Below are 25,560 nucleotides of genomic sequence, written 5' to 3' on the forward strand. Positions count from 1 at the left end.
AATATGCTTCTCGCACTGTGCTTCGCATACTTAAAAGATCAAACAGCACGTATTGATTTTTGATTGTTTGCTTTTCTCTCTCTCTCTCTCTTGCTCTGACGTTCTCTGCTCCTGACGGAGGGGGTGTGAGCAGGGGGGCTGTTCGCACCCCTAGACGATACGGACGCTCGTCTAAAAATGCTGAAAGATTACCTTCACGTTGCTCCCTTCTGTGCAGCTGCTTTGTCAAGCGACATGCTTCCTGCACGGTGCTTCGCATACTTAAGAGCTTGAAGGGCACATATTGATTTTTGATTGTTTGTTTTTCTCTGTCTCTCTCACTCTCTCTGACATTCTCTGCTCCTGACGGAGGGGGTGTGAGCAGAGGGGCTGTTCGCACACTGGCCTAGAGAATACGGACGCTCCTCTAAAAAATGCTGAAAGACTACCTTCACATTGCTCCCTTACTTGCAGCTGCTTTGTCCGGCGGTGCTTCGCATACTTAAAAGCCAAACAGCCCTATTGATTTTTGATTGTTTGCTTTTTTCTCTCTCTCTCTCTGACATTCTCTGCTCCTGATGCGCACTCCTTTGAAGAGAAAAAAATGTTTGCATTCTTTTAATTGTGAGACGTAACTGTCATCTCTGTCTTGTCATGGAGCACAGTTTAAACTTTTGAAAAAGAGACAAATGTTTGTTTGCAGCGTTTGAATAGAGTTCCTGTCTCTCTACAACCTCCTGTGTTTCTGTGCAAATCTGTGACCCAAGCGTGACAATATAAAAATAACCATATAAACATATGGTTTCTACTTTGCGGATTTTCACCTATCATGGGGGGCTCTGGAATGCAACCCCCGCAATCGAGGAGGGATTACTGTACAGTGTATGGATGGAATGACAGTAAAGCCACTTGACTTAAAGCTTAACAGTAAGTATATGAATGACTCTAAATTCTCCATAAAATTTGCCATATTGTCTTTTACACTAGAAAAATAACATAATAATTTGCTTTTCTTGGAAGAGTTTTAACGTCATAACAACGGTAAAGTTTCAACCAATGCACATAGAGAGCAAGTATCATCTGGATATATCAGTGCCCAATATTATCAGCCGGACACTACTACAAGTAACTAAGGACAATCATTTATAACAGGCTAAACTTTGATCTTAACATAGAACAAATTTGTAAGAAAACGACAGATAAGACTATTCTTTCTTAGGGAACCCATGACACTTCTTTATTGGTCTAATACTGAGTCTGTTTTTACATTTGCTTTTATATGTTGGTTTGGCAACTTCATCATGAAGAATATAAACTATTTTAACAATACTGTCAAATTTAGCAGTTAAATTATTGGTAGGCAGCAAGCCTCTGTCACGGAGCTGTATCACAAACAGTTTAGAAAGAAAGCCAACTCAATGCTGTCATACAAAAATCATCATAGATTTGCCAAGTTTCATTTGTCACCTTCAGGCTGCAGATTTAGAATTCACATGGTCAAAAGTAATAGATTTAAAAACTATTTTTGTCAAGAGCTATAAGGATTTTGAATTCTGTTCTGCTGCTGAATTTTGAATTATTATTTTGTATACTGTTAAAGGTAATTATTCTTCTTGAAATAATCTTGAGTGTGTGTAGAAATGATAACACCAGTTATTAGTTGTTATGTCTTGGCTTACCTTTTTTGTATCTGTGTAAAAGTGCCTGCTGTATGTTCTGTACTTTCCTGGTGAAAACAGTCTTTCGAAAACAGTTAAAAGCAATTTCTTGGATGTCTCCCAGTCATTGTTGCAGCCTGACAAAGAGACCCTCATTCTCTGGTGCTGTGTGCTCTACTTGGCCAATGCAGTCTAAATCTTACTTTTGTGCTACCTTCCCATTACATTTGCCTAGTAATAGACTAATTGGCTTTTAATTTGTTCTGCCTTTTTTATGAAATAAGCAGATGGGTTTCTTTTTGGCCTAATTCACTTTGTGAAACTATTGGCAGGTTATCTTTTGGAAAAAGAAGATGCATGGTAACATAAAATGAATTTGCTAGCATTCTGGGTTCACCAGAGATACTAGGCTGAAATCCTATTATTCAACTTGTTTGAATCTCAAACTCCTACTTCTTTATATGATAAAGAAAAACTGCAAGTAAACCTGAATATGGTACCACTGATTTTAGTCATCATGATTGTTAGTTTTGTAAAATTCATATGCAGGCAGTAAATGTCTATATCAACCATTGGGATTAATAAAGTATCTATCTATCTATCTATCTATCTATCTATCTATCTATCTATCTATCTATCTATCTATCTATCTATCTATCTATCTATCTATCTATCAAAGCAGATTATTAACATTATAGTTGAGTTGCAAGTCTAGGAATGACTGCTGGAATTTACAGTATAGCTGTTTTAATGCAGAATCTCAGACATGGCAGAAAGGTTTGAGGACTTCAAAAATAGCCATAAAAGTAGGCCAGGACCTTCACTGGCCAGCCCAAAAGAGGTTCAAAAGTGGGGCCCAAAAGAGGTTCACACCTCATACGTTTGGCTCTAACAGCTAACTGCAGCCTGACCAGGCCCAAAAATGGGAAACTGGCTTAAAAGGTTCAAAATAGCAAGAAATGTACCAAAATATATCAAAATACCCTACAAAAGAGAGTACCATAAACCCCTGATTCGAAGGGCAGCAAAGAGTCTTTATAAATAAGGATTTATTAATGAAAAAATATTTTAAAAATGTAGTGAAATGCTCTGAATAGCACAAGAGGCTAAAGGATTTGCCTAAAAAGGCAATCTACAGCAGACAAGTCCTAAAGCGCAAATCCAGTAATCAGAGAACCAAAAACAGTAGTATGTTAAATCTAAAGAAAAACGTACGTACTTACTTAAAATCAACAACAACCTCAAAGGACCACTGCTGAGACCCTGTTTCTTGACTCCATGGATAGCCAGAGGGAGGTTTCAGCAGCAGTGGGATCAGGGGGGCCGCACCTCTTGGGGTACCACCCACAGAACCCAAGGAATGGAACCACAGTACATATTAAATAATTAATTAAAAAAAGCAAAACCTAACAGAAATAACATAAAACATGAAAAGTAATAATTCAAAAATAACACTGATAACAATAAAACAAAAATAATATGAGTCAGGGAAAAAAACCTGGCTGTAACACAACAAAAGCAGTAACAGTTTATATAGTTTATAACAGGAAATTAATTCCTTAATTTATTAAACGTAAAGGTTCAAAAGATGGATGGATGAATAGATGGAAAGACAAGTATCTTTGGGAACATAAACTGTTACACAGCCAGAAAATGCAAGAGGGGAGACTACTTCAGAATCCATATTAGGGCTATCAACTACAAGCATTCTGATCAAGTGAGTATGCCTGCAGTACCTGCACTTGGCTTACTGATCTTTTAAAGATTTGAGAGCACTAAGCAACAAGAACCTATAGATTTTAAATTCTCCAAGTTTTATGTTGCTTTTCATTTCTGGAACATTAGCATGCAGTGGAAATCATTGACTTATTTCCCAGACTTTGTTTTGCATGCGTAAATCCACATCTGGACTACTGAGGGCAGTTGGTCAACATGATATAAACATTGTGACAGCCGATGGCGCTATACTAGCGCTTAACCCAACACAGACAGATGCAGGAGGCACACTGATAAACAAGTAAATGTTTTTATTTTCTTTCTTCGACTGTGGGTAACATCTTCCCCTTTCCCACAAGCCACAACACAATGCCAAAGCACAACGCTACACAATACTTTCCTTTTACTCTTTTGTCTTTCTCCACCACTCCTCCTCGGCAAGCTTTGCCTCCCTCCTCCCGACTCTGGCTCACCGAGTGATGACTGCTGACTTCTTTTATAACGCCCCCTGAAGTGCTCCAGGTGCTCGTTGACCTATTTCCGGCAGCACTTCCAGATGTGGCGGAAAACCCACCCAAGAGGGCTCAGCAGCTGTTGCAGCACCCCCTGGCAACCAGATCCCAACAGGGCTGTAGATAACTCCAACTCCCATGAAGCCCTGCGGGAATCCGAGGCACCACTGCAATCCATGGGGGAGGTACTGTTCTGCGCATGCTTACTTCCCTGGTCCTCTCCATGAAGAGGCGTCCCGGCTGGACAAGGACCCCCTGCTGTCTGTGACACATATATACCATCTTTAGTGTCAGCATTCTGAGTGGACTATATTTTTCTTTGGCTTTGGAAAAAAAAGGTTTATCCACTATTCAAAATCATAATTACATTTATTAAACCCAGGTACTAATATAAACTACAGTTAAGTTCATTACAGGCCCAAGACTGCTGCTTCAGTTCTGACTTCTGACGTTTTTTTTGACCACTTAGCCTACCCATCCTTCAGCTCTAAAACATTTATGTTCACACAGTTCTACTTTTGCACTTTCCTTATAAAGTTTCTTAACATAGTGTTTGCTATCAAAAATTACTATATTAAATGAATGTTGTTTGTATTAAAAGCTGAAAGCTTTGTGCAGATGATCTCAATAACTATTAATAACAAGTGTAGTCTCATTTCCGAAACAGGAGGAGAGAATCTATGGATCAGTATGTTACTTGCAAAAATTGAAATAAACCTTTTTTTGTTACATTTTCTTCTTCTGGTATACAATAATAAAACGGTTTCAAACAAATATTAACTTTCCACTTCCAAGACTAAACATATTTTTCATCTCATTATTATATTTGATTTTGATCATTTTCAGCATAAACAGTGGCAGCATATAGAGTTTATTTGTATATTAAATAAAGTTGGTGGATGGCTAGGTGGCACATTGACTACTAGATTCAGGTTTCCATATTCTGCTGATTTATGCATTGACACTCTGGCTCTTTCCCCATACCCTAAAGAGTGTAGTTAATGTAGCTAGCTGACTGTCTGTCTGTCTGTCTGTCTGTGTGTGCGTGTGTGTGTGCGTGTGTGCATGTGTGTGTGAGACGCTTCCCAGGAATGGATTGGTTTCCTGCCATTTGCCTGAAGTTGCTAGAATTGACTGCAATTCCCTGCAATCCTAAATTGAATTAAATGGATTTAGTAGCAGAAGGATGGAAGATAGACTAAAGGTCACTGAGTTAAATCATTTGGTGTCTCTAAGTGTTTTATAATAGTGATCTGTGTTATTGGCTACTCTTCTTGCAAAGCACATACAAACAAGTAAATAGTGTGCTTTTTATGTTACCTAAACCACTGACAATTTCGACAGCATTTCCTAATGTATCCAGGATGCCTATGTGAACATGTTGATGTTGTCCTTTATTGTGCCTGCAAGGAATACATAAATGCCTCATCTCCTTTCTTGCTTGCATATTTAAATAATAAAAAACTCCTCTCACTCATTTGTCAGGTGTCAAATGCAAAAAGAAACAAGGCTGACTTGCAATTAGTTTTGGCGAACTTGTCAGAAGAGAGCAAGTCAGTAAGTTTGAAAGGTTGTAATTAATAACATTAAGGTCTTTTTAATTGGAAATCATGACTTTCCTAATGATTTTCTGCTTTGCTGAGGTTTGGCTTGATGACCCATTGGCTGTCTCGACCCCCCTTCTGGCAGTGTGGGTAATTAGAAGTTCTCTGCAGTAATTTTAAATGAGATTATTTTCTTGAATCCTAACCCACTTCAATTAGTTGCATTCTGTCAATTATTTTATATGCTTCAGGAATTAATAAATAAAGATGGAGCTCTATGCACTGATTGACCTTAAGATCAAACTAGTTTTGCAAAAATGAACCATCATTGACTTTTGAAACTGGCAAACGCATTCACAGTTAGGCCCTTTAATTAGACCAAGAAACACACAGATAACAATTGGAGCAAGGTTTAGACTTCCTGGTTGCTGTTCTTTTGGAAACAGACAAAATGTTTTTTGATTAGATTCAATTTAGTTTCCTTAGTTAGCTCTTAAGTTGAGTGACACTAATGATGATGTATAACTTTTACTTTTTTCATGGGTATTCGCAGTTTAGATAGGTATGATAAATGAGCTGGGACTTTGGAAACGTTACTCATTTTGGAAAAGCCCTGTCACAGTGGTAATTAGTTTCATAGTAGTAATACGAGAAGTAGTTTACAATTTTATAAAAATAAATATGCCTTTAAATTAAATGAGAAATAATTATTTGTGTTCGGACTCCTGAATATGTTTACCTAGAGTAATACTATAGCAGTAAAATGATGGCCAGGTTAAAAAGATTCCACAGTTAAATTCATAACTGAAGGCTTGAAACCATATTTTTATTGTTTATCTTTAGTATGTACTTTGTAATGCAACTAGCAATAAAGATGGGGCCGTGCATGACAAGAGCCTGGCTGTACAATGTTCTGAATGTAAGTGGACAAGTAACCAGTGACACAAGGCCACTTCCAACTATTGGCACTATGTCTCAATCTAATAATAGGAGCCCAGAAGAGAAAGTCTCATCTGACAAAAATAAATGCTGGGAGCAGTGAAAGGAAATACTAGGAGCTCTCAAACCAATTGGTGGCCACAGAAAGTCCTGTTATACCAATGAGGAATGATGGTGTTTTGTCAGGCGGAGGAAGATGTCCTAAAATGGACACTGTACCATTAGCATTTACAGCTTGTGTGACGGCCCCATAAGATGTAGCCAGGGACTGGAGTAGCAGGGCTTCCCTGAGAAATCCCTCACAATGTAAGTAACTCCTGGGTGCTATGATTTACCCCTACAGTCTGGAACAAGGCCAAATGCCTAAACATTCAAAAAACCCTAAGGCTGAAATAATTAAAAGAAGGCAGAAAATAGGCAATGCTAAAAAAGTGGAGAGGTTTCATAACATTAAAACATGAACTGTTTACTTTAATTTCTTAAATCAAATTATGAAATTACAAAAATAAGTAAAATGAAATAAAAAGATCCAAAATTTAAATCAGTAATACCAGGAATACAAAAATACAAAATGAAAAAATCATTTGCTGACAAAATCCTCTGAGGCTAGGGATCTGCACTGGCAAGCGGAAGGTTGCCAGTTTGAATCCCGTAAATGCCAAAAGAGACTCTGCTCTGTTGGACCCTTGAGCAAGGCCCTTAACCTGCTGAGCACTTTGAGTAGTGAGAAAAGCGCTATATAAATGCAAAAATTTATTTTATTTTATTTATTTTGATATGCTTGTCCTAGGTTTAGCTTTCTCTTGTTTTCTGAATTGATAACATCAGTAAATGAAAATAGAATTAATGTGTAGTATCACATTATTATATAAGCCAGTATAGTGTTTTAGGAAATACCAAAGGAGGGACGTGATGGCTACTTGGCTAAAAAGAGTTGGAGGCCGTGTAAACGTGAATTTTATTTTTTTCTTCTCCTTTGACAACTGAGGTTAGGTAGAAATTACTAATTGGAGGTGGACTGTTCAGATATGATCAGTTATTAGTCATCTCTTTTGTTCACAAATGGAAAGTATGTGTTAGATTATTGGTTTCTGCTTGGATGGACATCCCTATCACTGTATCTAAAGAGGGTTTAAGGAGAGTCCCTCCTAAATGTATTTGTCAATGATTTTTCTAAGAACATAGTTCATCAGCATTAGCTGTAACCCTTCACTTGCTTCATTAAAAAGTGAAGCAAAGGGAAATGCTGATGTGGATAAACTCAGAAAGAAATAGCAGTAGCCGCTCAAATCATCCATTCATCCGTTTGTGTAATTTAATCCATTAATAGGGTCTTGACACCACTCCATTACATAACATACCCATTAGGTATCATCACAGTTTGATTTAGAGTTGCTAACTAAGAAAACATGCATCTCTTTGAGATAGTAAAGGGAAACAATAGTACCACACAGTCACAAGGGAATGTGCACACTCTCACTCGGCTGGTAGTAGAGCCCAGTCTCCAAGTGCAGTAGATGGTTTGGTGCTGCCAATGTTACTAAAAACCTAACATCTCCACACCAAAAGATTATAACATGTTGGTAATCATATTCTAAGTTCATCAAAGGGTTTTTTTTTTAAAAAAAAAAAGGTTAACTTCCAAGCAATAAATGAAGCATATCACTGTTATTTTGTGCAAATACAATGTGTGGCGAGTGGCTGGGGGTGGTATCCAGCCAGGACGCCCAGGAGGACTGGAGGAGGGCTTACGCCTCCTCCTGACCACGTAGGTGGCAACTGCCCTGGTGACTTTGGAGAACACGGGAACAGAGCTTTGAAGCTCAACCCTATAGGGGCCCGTGGTCACCACCAGGGTGCGCCTCAATGCCTGTGGAGTCCTGGCCCCCAGCACTTCCGCCACACCAGGAAGTGCTGGGGGGAAGAAGACCAGGGACATCTGGAGTGCTTCCGGGTGTGCAGCCGGTACTTCCGCCACACTGGGGAGTGCTGGCGGAAGCTAATCGGGAGGCACCTGGAGCACATCCGGGTGGGTTTAAAAGGGGCCGCCTCTCTCAATTCGATGGCTGGAATCAGGAGAAATAGGACAGAGCTCGGAGGAGAGGAGTGGAGGTGGACCAGAGAAAGAGGCATTGTGTAAGGGCCTGGACTTTGGGGGAGTTTTGGGGTTGTGTGTGCATCATGTAAATATTAATTTGTATAATAAACATGTTGTGGGTGATTATATGATAACTGCCTGTCTGTGTCCAGGCCAGCTTCCACAAATGACATAAGGAGTATTATTCTTAGTAGATAGAAGGGAAAAAGAATGGAAAATTTTAAAGTCCCCAGCACTAAGACTTAGCAGATGCAGCATGCAAGAAGTACAGTCGATCACAATAATAAAAAGTGCTACAAATAAGGAATCAGAAAAATCAATTGCCCAAATTCTTTTGATGCTATTCTTTTGTAATAAAATACAGAAACTCCATGACCTGAGGAGGTTTCAATATTTCACATGGACTCTAAAGAGTTTTTTAGCTATCACCCTAAATATCCAAAAAAGTTCTTCTTCGGGGAGTCTTCTACAACACACATAGATCTAACCGTAAGTGAGTAACCTTCTGTTGTTGAAACGTCTCATAGATACAGTATTTCATTTGCTAAGTTGTGCTATGAAACACCTGGCCATCTTTACACCAGAGATTGCAGCAGCATGAACAAGGCACCACCATCAAGCAGAACACAGACATTACAGGTTTTCTTAGCAGGTGCTGGAATGTGTAATGAATGTAGTGAAGCTGCTGGAAAGGTGCCATCTTAGCTACAGGGGGTCCAAGTAAGAAGCTACACATACCTTTTCAAACACTTTGGTAGATCCCAAGAACTTTGTGCTGTGTGTTACTCTGTTGAGTAAATATGAAATGTGCATATCATTACACTGTATATGTGTAGTTAGCAAGGTAGAAATGTTTGGCCAAAGAACAGATTATATAAGTAAATGGATCAGGAAATGAAGACAAAGCCTATGGTCTAGATGAAAGGATAGTCAAGGGTCAAAAACAGGATCACAAAACTGACCATCAACATTTAATATGTGAGGCAAAAATTCAGTGTCCAAAAAAGAGAAGTTACATTCGTGGCTACCATTCCCTAAATAGTTACCTGAAATGTGAGGTTGTTTTAAAGATGTGTAATCCATAACTTGGATTTTCATCTTACCAAACCGAAAATGATATCCCATGCAACAATGCTGTCAAAATACACAAGTGGCAATGAGCATCATTGCTGCAAATAACATGTCTCGCTGCTAAACTTTACTGAAGCCATCTAACTTATGATTCAGGACACTGTTGTAGGTGAAGTCAAGACCAGACTGGCAAGACATCACACCAAGGACTGGTGTACAATTCATATACAGTTCAGATACGGGTATTAACAAAAGACTGTTTGCGATGATAGAATGGATACCATCCACTTTGGAGACTTTTCTAGGAGCAAGATGCAGAAGATGTTACCATTGACATCATATAGTGTAATGCAACTGATGGAGCTCAGAACAGACCAGTGGCTTCTCTATCCAACTGTCTCCAAAGTGCCTAAGCCAGATTCAAGCCTGGTGTTAACCTCAAGCCTCATGAATACTAAGACTCAAGTCCTGGTGTGTTATCAAATTTGTTATACTGAATGATATCATTTAATTAATCCAGGAGACCTATAAACACCTAAGTACTGGGGAAAATGTCAGTGAAGACACATGTCTCCTATAGAACAAACATGATGAAGAGCCAATTATCACACTCTCAGAAGAATATTTGGATTATGGGATAAACACATCATGCGTTATTCTATGACTTAAAAAGTAAGGAACAAATAATAAGCGAGTGAAAACCAAAGGAACTAAAGCGTCTACTAAAATGTGACAGTCATGATCATGTACTACATTTTCCAGTGTATATTTAATTATTTTTGCACAAGTGGAATGGCTGACAGCACGTTAATGGAACCCAAGGGAGCATAACATTTCAGTTTACAACAAATATATCTATACAGTGGGCCAATGAGAAGTTCCAGGTGCAAGCTGAGAGTCAGACATGAAAAACATATCAGCTAGAAAAATATGCTGTAGAGACAGATCATAATGGATGTGACCTTATCAGATTCAGACTCCAAACTGGAGTGATTCTGGGTAACCTTGTTATCATTGTAGAAGCAAATGCAGCATTCAGTTTAGCATCTCAAGATCTAAATCCCTTTAATTAGAGAACAGTTGGTTACAGGCAACAGAACTAGAGAAACTTAACAAATTACTTGTTTAGATGAAAGGGCCATTGTGGTGACTCTGTGAGCAGACCTTACAAGCATGACCTCAAACTGAGACAGGCTCAAAATGCCACATTGGTCTGCATTCAGTGTAAACACAAGTGTGATGGAAGCAGAGACCAAAAATGACTAAATTGGCACCCAAAGAGACAGAAGCTAAAGATGCAATGTGTAAAAAAACACTGCATTATGCTGTTTAATGGTTCCACCTAATGTTGGTTTGAGCTAAACAATCCTAATTGTTATTCACTCAAGTAGATGTTTGTGTGTGTGCAGCCTATTATTAAATTGTAATGTTAATGCTATGCACATATCACCAGTTATTAAGTGAAGTTCTTATATTAAACAAGTTAATTTACTGGACAAAGTGATCATTTTTTATTTTGAATTTTTCAACTGTCACTACAGCTAAGTCTGCTGCTGACTGCTCAGATGTACGTTTCTAATGCACAGCATTGTTCCCAATAAAAGGAAAGAAAAAAAAGCCTGAAAGTAAATTTTGGAGTATATGCAGTTTATGCAATTCAAATGATACCTAGGATGTGAATACCTGGCTGGGATTTGGAGGGGGTATGTATATGTAGGAGAAGAAAATTATTAAAAATAGGCCATCACAAATGCCAGTTCTGTGTATATTCTAATTCATTTTCTGCAAGACACCTGGTCTGAATACCACAAGACATAATTCTGCCAAGAGGTGATTTGCAGGATGTCATGAAAACAAGATCTTTAAAAATAGAATATCATTGTGGGGTGCAGCTGAGGACATTTCAAGCCTGTGCTAGTAGAGGAGATAAAGGGATTAGGCAAGGTAAGTAGAAGACTGAGGATAACAGCCTCTGTAATAATTTGTAAGTCTGGAAAGAAGATACCGGCAGCATCCCTGAAGCAAATGAGATAAAAGTGCTTAAGCTGAGGATTCCTTCCGTTTCAAATTAATTCGAGTCCAGATGTTAAACTAGTATGCTGATTTATTGGAGTTATACAGTCCCAAGAATATCAGTTTACAAAATATATTGGTAGAATTCCAGAGACTTATGTCAGGTAGACCAAAATATTAAAGCTTACTACATCTTAACTCTATCAATTTTATTTTTGCAAATTGTAATTTGCTATCTTTGTAAACCTGTTGAAGGTTTGACTTTTTTCTGTAGTGGCCTTGACTCAGAAATACAGCACGTTTTGCAGTTTGAAGACCATTCTGTAATGTCTAGCATTTACTGTTTGTCATCTTAGATGACAATTACTTTATATTGCTGAAACATTTTAAAAAATAAGACATCATGTAACATCCATACTTATACATTATCATTTTGTGTTCTGGTTTTCATGATATCAATGATAATTGGCCCATGTCTATGTGCATGTGCCTTGCGTGCTAATATTGTCTGAGTATTGTTTCAGGCCAGGAAAGACCTCTTGTTAGCAAAAGAAAATAAGTTTCTCTGACGGTGCAATGAAGACACACAAAGAAGCAAGATAGATACAAACAGTGCTTTGTGCATTTCTACTCAATCAATTGGTGTCCAAATTAAATAAAGCACAGTGCAGTCTACTTCCATACATAAATAAATAATCCAATGACAATGCATTTTAGAAGAATAAAAAAAATTAATAAGTTCCAATAATAGTTTAAATCTATGAATAAAACAGTCTAACATCAGGTGTCTTTTTCACCAAATCTCCTTCGAGCCCAGCACATTTTTCCATCAGCTCATCCTTTGGGCCCTGCAGCTGGGCTGAGATACAAGCGACTGTGTGCCCTCTCTCCAGATCTTTGTCCCAGCCTCCTCAATCAATTCCCACTGGAACACTCAGAGCCAGACCTCCATCGTCCTGCCACCTTAAGTCAGTCAGTCACCATACAGTGCTGGGACCTGGGAGCTGAGTGAACTGCCTTGACATCAGTGAGAGTTTTATCTAAGCCCAGTAGCTTAAGTCCTTGATGCCTGAAACCCAAACTACTTGCAAGACCCTCTGCTCTCTCTCTGATCAACTTGAATTCAGCACAAGATATGAATAGCAATCCCAGTTGCAGTGGACACAGCAGTGGTGGTGGTGGTAGTCCTTGTGAACCCTGCAGCATGGACATGAGGTTTTATGATGTTGGAAGAAGTCTCACTATCCACAAGACTTTTCACAACTTGTGAGCCATCCCAAGAAGGGGTGCTGCGGTAGTCGCCATTGTCAGAATGGTTCATAGTTGTGAAAGACTGATTTCCTCTCCAGGGTTTTGTGAGAAAGAGGGGAGAGCGCTGTCCTGCCTACACTGCTCCCAACTTTTCAAGACAACTTTATTGGTGTAAATGCTCAATTTTCCTTCCTGTTGGTTAAAACGTTTGACATAATCAGTGCCAATAGTTAGTTGGCGTCATTGTGATTTGACTGGCTTAACATGTGAGGGAGCAGCAATGGTCAAAATCTTGGGTGTTTGCCCAGTTTTGTAGTGTCCACCTGATGCAGTCACACTGGTAGCCGCCTAGATATGATGTACTTAGCTGAAACAGCAAGGTGTGGACCTCCTTCAATCAGTTGTGCTAAACTTCAGTAAAGCTAGTCTGATAAAGTGAACCTGTTGGCCTGTACAGCTGTGGGGTAATATAACTGAGTTTGGCAAGCCATGGACAGCTGCAAACACTCCAAGGTCTCTGACTCTCTTCACCTTCCAACTTAGCTGGATTCTGAACCATTGATCCTGCTCTGAATCTCTAAAGTCACTATAACTGTCTTCTAAACATTATGTGCAACCCACGCCAGAATTGCTCAGTACTGCACTTCTTCTTTGCACACCTCATCTGCTACCCTGGGACATCACCAACACTGGGACGTGTTTCAGTCCTCACAATCCTCACTACTTCACCAATCCCATATCCAAAGTACTGACTTACCAGAACGGATGAAGCAGCAGCTGTAGAAAGTTTATTTGTATTCTTGGGTGTATTGCCTTACTGTTACTGCTCTTGTCATTCTGTCAATCTCCAGTTCTATCTCAGCACTACCCATACTCTTCTTGCAACCAACAATCTGTTAGCCTCCTTTCACATGATCCTCTGCTCTCAGCTTTGTACACCTCTGGACATGCAATGTTCTGTGTCAGGCACAATGCTCTATTAATATGTATGACAGTGCTTGGGTTTGGTATGCTTGTATGGCATGAACATAATGGAGGTACACATAGACCAGGGAGAGAGACATTGTAAAGGTGTCGACAAGTGTCAGAAGGGGTGGAGCCATCCATAGAAGCTGGCTATAAACAGAGACTGTGTAGAGGGTGTGTGTCTGTGTGTAAGAGACAATGAGAGAGAGAGATGATCAAGCACTTAAAGAGTACCTCTTATAGGACCTGCTCTTCTTCTTAAATCCATTGGCCTATTTATTTGGACATCAGTGATGTCAAGAAGGATCCTGGCTTGAATTGGCTCACATAGTACAAATGGTGTTGCCCCTGACCCCAAGTGAGCAGCATAAATGTGCAGACAGTGGGCACAGCAGAGAAAAGATGATTGGAGCCACAGGTAAAGTGCCGTGGAAGATCAGAGTGGCAGCAGCAGTATTGGAAGACAGCCTAGGAAGAATTTGGCCTTTAGTAAACCTTGCATGGGAAGACAAGGGTGAGACGCCTCATTTCAAAATGTATTAGGCAAACAGCACTAGGCCAAACAAATAATGTTGTGAAAAACATCACACAAAATGTAGAACTATGAATACATCATTTTGCCATACAATACAACCACCAAACAACAGTGATATCTCAACATAAGATACTCGACATGGAAAGTGGACATGCAAATAAATATTGATACATTTCAAATTTCTGTTCAAAGTGCTACACTGAATTGTACATAAGTAAGCAAAGTAATTTATGATAATGATGATGACTACTCCAAAATAATGAGATGGACAAGTTCATGCACACTTTCAGTTTTGTCTCAAACAATGAGTCAACTGGTTGCTTAAAAGAACTCCAGCCTTCAAACCAAAGCAGAAGTGAAAAGTTCAGCCAGTACTTGGGCACACCTGAACAAAGGTCTTCCGAGAACACTGCAAGGTCAAAAGGGCCTGCCCAAGCAACCTGGAAACAGGATGGCTGTGCCAGGTAGGAGGAAAATTTCACACACTTCAAAAAGAAACATTTTTTGTAGATAAGACATTGCATTGAACATGTCATAGAAAATTAGAAGAATATGATCATGATGATTAAGGTGAGGTTGTGTAAATGATATTTCATTTTTACAGAACAGCACTGTCTTCTGGGTGATGGAGGGCAGTGCCACAGTTGCCCTTAATGCAGAGATGCCACAGCTTGTAGCTAAAGTGTACGTGGAGAAAACGGTGGAGAAGAAGAGTGTTAATGAGTGTGTGGTAATTTTAATAATAACTGTTGGTAAACAAGTGGGGATAATATGTTCCAGAAATTGGTAGGACTGACAGAAAGAAACATAAATTTGGAATACATAGAGTGTTGCTGATGTCTGAGTGATTGTTCCCGGTCATTAACCTAAATGAAACTGGGGAACCCCAGTGCCCATTGTTACAAGGCAGTTCAGTTTTGGTACACAAAATTAACCTTTTGTAACCAGATGATACTTTGTTCATGACGACCATTAAATAGAGAACTCAAGTAGTCCAACTGAGAAGTAATTAAATAATTTCTAAGCATGTCAGCATCAAATATAGAGAAGTTGGGTTAGGCTCTGACAATGTTCTGTAGCAACAATAACAACATTTATTTATATAAAACATTTTCTTAAATGATTATAATTCAAAATTCTTTACAAATAGTAAATGAAAAGTTACAATTATGAAAGACAATAAAAAGTAAAAATAGAAGAATCCCTAATAGAAGTGAGGGTAAATTAAATTGCAGTGGATTTAGATATTATTCAGACCCCTATATTTTTTCACATTTTTCTATGTTGCAGCCTAAATCATTTAAAATTAATTTTTATTCATTTCAAACAACACTCAATAAATAACTAGTGAAAACAGGATTTTAGAAATGTTTACAAATTTATTAAAATTAAAATACTGAAGTATCACATTGACACAAATATTCAGAACCTTTGCTATGATACTTGAAACTTGCTATAACAACTAAAAGTCATCATTGAGATGTTTTTACAACCTGTTTGGAGTCCACCTTATTGAACACAATTACCAAAAGGCACACGCCTGTCTGCAGGAGGTCCCACAGCTGTCAATGTGTATCAGAGCAAAAACCAGGCCATGGGGTCAAAGGCATTGCCTGCACAGCTAAGAGACAGGATTGTGTCAAAGCACAGATCTAGTTAAGACCACAAACAAAATTCTGCAGCATTAAAGGTTCTCAAGAGCAAAGTGGCCACCTGCCTGGCCAAACTGAGTAATTGTGGGAGAAGGACCATGATAAGAGAGGTGACCAAGAACTCAGTGGTCTGTCTGGCTGAGCTTCAGTGAAACTGTGTGGAGATGTAAAAAACATTTAAAATGATGATTGAAAATGATGATTGAATCAATGATGAATCAATATGGGTTTTATAATAGAGTGAACAGACAGAAACCTCTCCTCAGGAAAAGATATTTGGAGTTCTCTAAAAGGCAAACAAAATTCTCTGGTCTAATGAAACCAAGATTAGCTTCATGTCTGGAGGAAACCAGGCACCACTCATCACGTGTGAATAACATTCCAACGGTAAAGCATACTGGTGGCTGCATCATGCAGGAGGGTTGTGGACTGGAGGATTATTCAGGGTTGAAGGAAAGCTAAACGTAGTAAAGTATGACGTTGTCCTTAATGAGAACCTGCTCCACAGTGCTCTGGACCTCAAACTAGGCCAAAGGCTTAGAGACAACTCTGGGAATGTCACTGAGTTGCCTAGCCAAAGCCTGGAGTTGAGCCCAAACAAACATCTCTAGAGCAACCTGAAAAAAGTTGTCCACTGATGGACTCCATGCAACCTGATAGAGCTTAAGAAGATCTAAGAAGTAGAATGGCAGAAAACCTCCAAATCTAGGAATGTAAAGCTTGTTGTCATACCAAAGAAGACTCTGAACTGTTATCACTGCCATGGGAGCTCCAACTAATTACTGAGTAAAGAATCTGAATACTTGTGTCAGTGTGAGATTTCATTTTTTGTTTTGCTTTGAACATAACAAAAAGTGAAAAAAGTGGAGAAGTCTGAGTCTGAATCCACTGTATGACTTAATTTAGGCAGCTTTTGAGTCTCTTATGTTCTAACAGAAAAAAGACAGTGTTCAATTCGAGAATATACAGCATGGTCTGGTCAGGTGGCCAGAGAGGAAAGGAAAACAAAAACTGCTGGCAACAAAATAGCTGGAGAAGATAAACCTACAGAGATCCATAAGCTAAATGACTGACCAGCCTCACCTGGGCATTCCACAGTCATTATTATTTGTATATGATAAGGCATTGCGGAAGATTCAGTTCTATAGGTTTCATCATAACAGGATCTCCTTCATCCTTTTCAGCATCAAAAGTGGTTGAAGAATATTTAGGCCAGGTGAAGAAAACTGGAAGAAGAAAACAAAAACAAAAATAATGATTAATACCTGGAAAATGTAAATATGAATAGTAAGGACTGTGAGCACTGTACTACATTTTAAAATATGTGATTATGCAGTATTTTCTGTAGTATTTTCTGTAGTATTTTCTGTAAAATATTACAAATTATGAACAGGCCACATGTTTCTTAAAAATGTGTTTTAATGGTAGACAAAATAAGTGTTTGACTGGGGCATACATTTAATGGTCAGGTGCTGTCAAGTCCAACTCTAAGGCTAGTTACAGATGATGATGGGATCGTGTTGTAAGGGCCAGAGTATAGTAAGGTGGAGTCAAGCTCCTTGAGGTTTAATTGTAGAAGTTCAACAGTTCCAGCTGATCCTAGGAGAAGTAGTTCACTTTTGTATGCTGTTGACTTGAAGAGAGTTTGTAGACACCAGTTACTGAGTTTTGTGAGGCTATAGTAGATGTGTCCAGAAGTAATTTTCAGTTGCTTCTGGGTGTCATCGGTGAAGGTGTGGAACATCAGAATCTGATAAAAGTGTTAAATAGAAGTGAGCAAAGTCTAAATGCTTGAGGGACATCAAAAGAGAAAGGCTGCAGTGATACTGGACTCACTACTGAAGATAACAGAAGGGAAGACCTAACATCCAGGAGCAGCATGACCCTGTAAATCCATCATTACTAATCATCAATGTGAACATCCTGCTAACCTGGCATTGTAGAAGCATCAGCTCAGTAAAAACAGAAGAATACTGTATAATTATCCATCCATCCATTTTCCAACCCGCTGAATCTAAACACAGGGTCACAGGGGTCTGCTGGAGCCAATCCCAGCCAACACAGGGCGCAAGGCAGGAAACAAACCCCGTGCAGGGCGCCAGCCCACCGCAGGGCACTGTATAATTATGTTTACTACAAATTATGCCCGTGTTTCTAAAACATTGATTCTTCCTGAATAGCACCTCCATCTGCAGTATTTTTGCAAGCTTCCTGACCTTTGTCTTTAGCTAAGTATGTCTTATTTTTCAGTTGTATCTGCCACCTGCCTTGAAGCTTCAGCCCCATAATCCATCCAACGTTTTTCCTGAAATTGTCTCTCAATGCACTTCCTTCCCAGATTTAACTACCATTCATCTCTAGTTCTTGGCATCCCCTAAGAAGGTCTAACTATGTGCTTATATTTTCTGTCAATTAACTTTTACAAACCTACCGACCTTGTTCTGTGTCATTCTACTGCTGATTACTTTATATGCTAACAAGCTGCTGTCTGCTTGCCATGGGGGACAGTTCTCTAGTAACATACGTGTTTCATTTAATTTCAAGTGAGAAAAATGTTATTAGTGACCAAAACCTAGTTTTATAATATTATCAATGCATTTATTTTTCACACTTTAGTATGCTGTGAATGTGTTTAAAAGTTTGTAGTTCTATGAAAGGTTTTCAAATTAAATATCTGATTTATTTTGAATTTAACAGTGATATATTGATTACAGAGAAGGACTACAGGAGAAACACAGCAGCACAATCCAGAATATCCATTTTAGTAACTGGCTGTGTGTAACTGGTGAGCCATTCGCTGAACTCTCTTATTCAGTTTCAGAGTTGTAGAAGTCAGAGCCTATCCTGGCAACATCAAGCAGAAGGCAGGAACATTCCAGTGGACATTCACTGACACAGCACAGTCACGCTACGCCAATATAAAGAAAGACATTACTGACATAATAAGTGAAACTAGGAGTGCCACACAGACATGGAGAGAACCTACAAACTCCTCACAGCGATGGGATAAGAGTCTAAGCCCAGTCGTCTGGAGCAGTGAAACAGTAGTGCACAGCACCTCATGTTGCTTCAAAAAGCATGTGTATAAAGTATGGAAGACATTCAGAGTACGTTTTAAAAAATAAAGTGTGTAGCTTTTTTTGTTTTTGGTACAGAAATCTGTCTTAAATTTGTAAAATGAGATTCATAGGTGGATATTTGTAATCGTTGGGTTAGTATGCCAACATGACAAAATGAAACAAATTAAGTTAATGTAAGTCAGTTTGCTGAAACATTGAGCCAAATTCACAGCCGCACATTTGGGTATTCTTAAGAGAAATAAAATGTGGTAGAGGAAATAAAAAAAAAACAAAAGACTGGAGGTAAGTTACCAAGCTCTTGGCTTCATGAAGGAGAGCTGGGGAGACCAATAAGGGGCTTTTATCATTTGGCCTGTGTGTAGATTCCAATGCCCCTGCGCTGTGACCTGGACACTGTGCTCCAAAAACTGGCACCATCTTTGAGATGAGACATAAAACTGAGGTCCTGATTGTCTGTGGTCATTCACAGATCTCTGGGCATCCTTTAAAAAGAGTGTTTCCCAATATTATGGCCAAATTCACCACCACAGCCTGGTTATTCTGGCCCCCTAATCATCCCCTGTCTCTAGTTGCCATTTTCTCTCCCACTTCTTCACCACCTAAAAGCTAATGTGTGGTGAGCATACTGGCACAAGAATGGGTGCTGTTTTCACCATTCAGATAGATGTTGCACTTTGCTGGTTGTTGAAGTGGTTCCCCACTGTCTGTGTAACGTGCTTTTAGCAGGTTAGAATAGCACTATGTAAATGTTATTAATTAGAATCATTCTTTTTATGTTTTGAAGTTTTGTTTATGATACTGCAGATTGGAAATGCTTATAGCCTAAGGTTGATTCCTAGAGGAAAAGCTGACTTGGCTGAACAAATCAGTTTAACTGTAGCAAGTCACAGACTGGACTTCATATCCGTGCAGTTATTAATTATAAGCCCTAAGTGGCATCGACCCTAACATTAAGATACCATCTGTCACTTTGGGGGTTTTCAATATCAGGTCAGGCTTAAAGAGCTCACTCATAAATGGCAGCATGCACTGCTTCTGGGTCTCCTTCTCCACTGCCCATGAGGCTAAAGACGGTTTGAGTGGAGGTGCTGGTAGGTTGCCTTTGTTACGGTTCAGGCAGGTACCAACTGGCAGGCCTGTGTCAAGGCCTTCATAATGAGCAGTCAGGGCCAGCATTAGTGTGGGTGGCAACAGGTTCAAGGATGCTGGCTGGTGGCTCCTTCTCTTTCTCAAGCACAGTACAGCATCAGCTTTCATTAAAAAAAAAAAAAGAAAAACATGTCAAGTAGAGATGACATTATAAATGATATATTTAGACTGTAATGCATTATTATTTTATACGCAACTTAACAAATAATGTTATACTAAAGTTAAACCACATATTTTTTTAATATGATAAGTATAAAGTATTTTATCTCATGCTGGAACTGACAGTGCCCTGGGAAGAGCGTATCGAGGAAGCTAACGAGAGGAAACGTGCCAAGTACCAGGAGCTGGTGGAGGAGTGCAGGGACAGAGGCTGGAGGGTACTCTATGAGCCCATAGAAGTTGGCTACAGAGGATTTTCAGGACGCTCACTCTGCAGAGTCCTCACACAGCTGGGCATTACAGGAGTGGCCAAAAAGAGGGCCATTAAATCCACAAGTGAAGCAGCAGAGAAAGCCTCAAGGTGGCTTTGGGTAAAGAGGGCTGATCTGTGGATCGCTACTGGGTTACAAGTTGGGGATTGATCAACCCCGGCTGGGTCGCCTGAGCGAGGGTGTACAGTATGATGTTGCGAGACCCGAAACACCCAATGACCTCAGGATACGTCACTAATGATGTGTCCCAGTGCATCCAGCTGATGTTTCTTATATAGTATTTCATTGTCTACCTATATAAACTGTTTCCATCTCCAAAAGAAACAGACACAAAAGAGCAATTATTTATTAATAGAGACGTAATTAACTTGCATTTTCATACTAACTACTTGCTTGAAAGTTGTATTAGCATAAGTCAGAGTTAGGAAGGTAATGTGTAAAGTTAAAATGTGAAAAGTGACAATCGGAACTGCAGTTAATCCAAGCTCTGCTCTCATAAGTCACGAGCTCTCATGCAGTCTCAGACGACGCTGTTTCAGTTAATCCTGGGGCACAACTCCAAGGAATCTACGGAAACAGATGTTTGCGCCAACAAGCTTCTGTGTGCCTGTCTCTCTGACTGTGTCAGCAACAAGCCTACAATTCAATGATGTGCAGGGCAGGCTGGCGAGGAAGTGTGCTCCATGCAGGATCTCCTCGCTGGATAAAAGCTTTTACAATATTAAAGAAAAAAGCTGATTTTTGTAATTGTGCAGAAGGGGCTACAGCTATATAATATCCAAGTGGTGGAGATGCTTGCTGATGCTGATAGGAAAGTCTCATTTGTGGCCCGTTGTCCAAGTGCCTGCTGAGTAAGAACACACTAACATTTCTGTTAATCTTGCGGAATGGATAGTAATATTTAGTTAAGTGTTAAACAGAGCAACGCATTGCAGCAATGGTTAGTAGTTGTTCTCCCTCAGAGCTCTGGAGACCCTGGTTGACACCTTATCCAAGCGACTGTCAATGTGGAGTTTTAACATTCCCCCCTTGACAAGGTGTATTTTCGGCAGTACTGCAGTTTTCCCTAAAGCCGTGTGTGTGGCGGACATCATGGTAACACAGTTTTTATTACTGTTACTTCATGGATCCGGTGTCCTGAGTTCCATTCACAGCCATTTTTACTCAGCATTTTGGCTACTCTGGTTTTCCTCCTACTTCTCTAAAAATGTTCAACTTCAAATTGTCTCCATTGTGAGAGTGAGGGTGAGGTTTGTGTAAGTGGGTCCTATGATGGACTAGTGCCTTGTTCAGTACTGGTGCATACCTTGTGCCCAATGTTTTCATCCCCGGGAGCCTGAATTGGATTAAACAGGTTTCTGAATATTATATCACATGTGGTAGGTAAAAGTGAGTGTTGCTCATAAACAATGGGATCCTCATGAGTTTAGCCACCCAACAACCTAAAAATGGAGTAATCAGGTTCAGTGCAGACTCCACAATGGAGTGGCATCCCATACAGGGCTGGTTACTGCCCTTGTGTGCACTAGTGCCCAGAATGGCTCCAAACCCATGTGAACATTTGTAAACGGTTGAATGGATAGGCCCAGTGAATTAGTAAAGGAAACTTAACCATGGGGGGAAAACAAGGCAGCGCATAACTGCAGATGTATCATTGCAGAGAAAATAAAAGCATGTGCTTTTATTTTGTATAACAACCATCTTTTCTTTTTATTTGAATGGAACAAGAGAGAGAATTTCAGACAAGCAAAGGTCCAAAGGTACCCTGAATGTAAATTTAGTAGTAAATGTTCTAAAATCATTATTGCTTACCAAAGCTGCATTTATTTAATTTCTTTTGAATTCATCCTAAATAAATGAAACTGAGGACTTGCTTGGTGAAAACGGTTTCCATTTGTACTTCATTGTGCACTCTGATCATTGATGTATTTAACGTTTCTTTACCATCTTGATTTCTTTTAGCTGAAGAACAACCTTAAAAGTGACTTGTGCCTTGACCAGGGGCCAGATACGGATAACATTCCCATCATGTACATCTGCCATGGGATGACACCTCAGGTCAGTCTTCTTCTTCTTGCATTTCATAAGTATGGCAGTTTCATTGTCTCCAAGTCCTGCAGTCCACAAGGCTTGAATTTAGTAGTCTGCAATTATTTGTTAATTTCAACACATTTTCAGGTTCTGAACGCATGGTGGATGATTTTACGACTTTGTAAACTTTTTCTGACTTTATACTTTTGTTTCATTATAATAATATGTCAGCCTATTCTGTTATTCTAACCCTAACCCTAATTATCTTCACTGCTATTCTATATATTTGACTGACACCTTTATCAAAGGGGATTTACAATATTGGAGCACATTATATTTGTCTACATTTATATTTTATGACAAACTGGGAACTAAACCAGTAACCCTGTTGTTTAAAGATCAGGGATCATATTTATAAACTTAGCCTGGATTCAAGGGTGAAAATACGCGCGCACCAAAAAACAGGAATTATGCATACAACAAAAAAAGAAAGATTCATAAAACCTGGCCACTCACATGTATAAGCAATTTGCCCAGCATAGATCACAATCTTCACACACAGTAAATGCGTGTAAGTGAATGCTCCATAAACTCCACCCAGCTGCCTCCCTGAAACAACCACATATGGACCATGCTAATCAACCTTGTACATATTGTGGCTGGGGGCCAGACAGGGCCGGGACACCTGGAAGGACCGGAAGGGGATCTTTACGTCCCCCGGGCCATGAGGGGCAACCGCCCGGGATAGCAGGGGGACCATGGGGAAGTAGCAGGGAAGCTCAAACCCGTGGGGGCCCGTGGCTACCACCAGCACTTCCGCCACACCTGGGAAGGTGGAGGAAGGACCTTCCAGCAACACCCGGAGTGCTTCCAGGTGCTCATGCGGCAGTTCCGCCACACCAGGAAGTGCCACCGGAAGAGAATCAGCGAGCACCTGGAGCACATCCGGGTGAATATAAAAGGGTCCGCCTTCCTACAGTCGAGGAGCGAGAGTCGGGAGCTGGAGCAGGACGAAGCTCCAGGGACAGGAGAAAGAAAGGCAGCCCACGGACATTGAGAGAGAAGCCCGTGGATAGGGGTGTTTGGTGTGGGCGCACTGTGTGCTGTGTGGGCTTTATACAAAATAAACCCATGTGATTTATAAAGTGATGCTGTCTATCTGATAGTGTTAGGGCGACCTCTCACAATATATAATGAACAAGTGAGACAATGGCAACAACAAAGAAGACAGGCAAAAAGCAAAAGTTTGAAGTCTGTGAGACAGAAGTTTTACTCTCTGAAGCAGAGGGTTGCAAACAACTTGTTTTTGGTTGCCTAATCGTGGGTGTCACCAGTAAGCGCAAACGTGTTGAATGACACTATCTTACTGCTGCCATGAATGCAGTGAGCTCTGCCAGTCACACTATGCTTGAAATTTAAAAACAAAATGGTCCAAGCTCAACCTAGATGTGAAGAAGCAGATCCCTGGCACAGTGTGAGTGCAACAGGAGGGGGAAAACACATCTGCATTTTCTGTTTTTGAGCTGCATATGGCATTTGATACAAATGTGGCAGATGAGACAGCTTGCAGAGGAATCAGGTAAAACAATGAAGTATGCCTTTGAATGAAATCACCTTGCTAGTGCTTTATACGCACTTGTCAGACTTTTAATGACAATCTTAATCATGACATGGAGTTACAACTGTTGGTGAAGGAGCTACACAGTGACAACAGCTGATATAAACTGAGGAAAAGTTGTTCAGTCAGTGCAAATACACTCTGGCCCTCTTAAAAGGCAACTAAAATAGGGTTCACCCATCATATTTAATATTTAATAGGTTTAATGTGTTTGTCACATTGAAGCACATAGTAATAATGGCTCAACGATATGTATTATTATACACGTTAAGTCGTCATTTAGCTGGTTTGGCTGCATTTCCCTAATTTATCAATAGTGTCATCATTTCCCAGTTTACTCCAGAATGTTGCATATGCATGGGTCAGAGTTGCCATAAACATACACGTGTTCTCTTGTTAGGCTTTCTTTCATTAATCCTGACTTTTATGTGATAAATTTCTGCCATCTCTTTGTGCAGGTTTTGTAAGTGAGAGCTCAGAACTCTAGCCACTATTCCAGATTGCCTAAAAATGACAACATTGGAACAATTTGGATCAGAACGGGCCTAGCAAGCTTGCCAATCCTATTCACATTGATTCTCCAAAATAACATTGAGTTGAGATGTCAAAGTCCCTAAAGTCCTACACTCTACACAATGAAAAGATGAAAAGGGTGGAATGGGACAAGTGAAAAGAACAAACCCCTGTCCCCTACCCTAACTCCTATTGGGACCTAATTTTCTGAGAGGCAGCACAATAGCCAAGTGATGAGTGTTGCTGTCTAATAGATCCAGCATCTTTGGTCCAAGTCCTGTCCTGGTCACTGTCTGTATTTTGGATTTCTCTCAAGCACAGTAGCTTTCCTCCCACATCCCAAGAAATGTTCAATCAATGATACTAATTAAGCCCTGTGTGGGTGTTTGAGAGAGTGGGGTCAGCTATGGATTGGTGGCCTTATCAGGGTTGGTTCCTGCCTTCTACCCGTTGTGGCCACAATTACTCATAGAGTCCCAAATTAAGGTTGACAATCAAAACTAATCTGTATGTCTTTAGAAATGCGGGAAGAAACCCAAGTACCTTGAAAAAAATGTCATATATCCATCTATCCATCCATTATCCAACCCGCTATATCCTAACTACAGGGTCACGGGGGTCTGCTGGAGCCAATCCCTGCCAACATAGAGCGCAAGGCAGGAAACAAACCCCGGGCAGGGTGCCAGCCCACCGCAGATGTCACATATCAATTTTTTGAATTTAAAGGCACTGTGATGTAGTGGTTAAGGATTTAGTCTTCAACAACTGATGGTGTAGGTTCAACTCCTGTTACTGACACCGTGT

General features: G+C 39.8%; 1 protein-coding gene across 1 annotated transcript in view; it reads left to right on the forward strand.

Moving 5' to 3' along the window:
* Positions 1-25,560, forward strand: part of LOC114645984 (polypeptide N-acetylgalactosaminyltransferase 18) — a 771,561-nt gene that overhangs the window by 638,506 nt on the left and 107,495 nt on the right. Inside the window, exon 9 of the mRNA XM_028793932.2 lies at positions 22,557-22,652. Coding sequence (XP_028649765.1) covers positions 22,557-22,652 — 96 coding nt within the window. The remainder of the gene's footprint in view (positions 1-22,556; positions 22,653-25,560) is intronic.

This window comes from Erpetoichthys calabaricus, chromosome 2 (genome assembly GCF_900747795.2).
Source record: "Erpetoichthys calabaricus chromosome 2, fErpCal1.3, whole genome shotgun sequence".
NCBI classification, from domain to species: domain Eukaryota; kingdom Metazoa; phylum Chordata; class Cladistia; order Polypteriformes; family Polypteridae; genus Erpetoichthys; species Erpetoichthys calabaricus.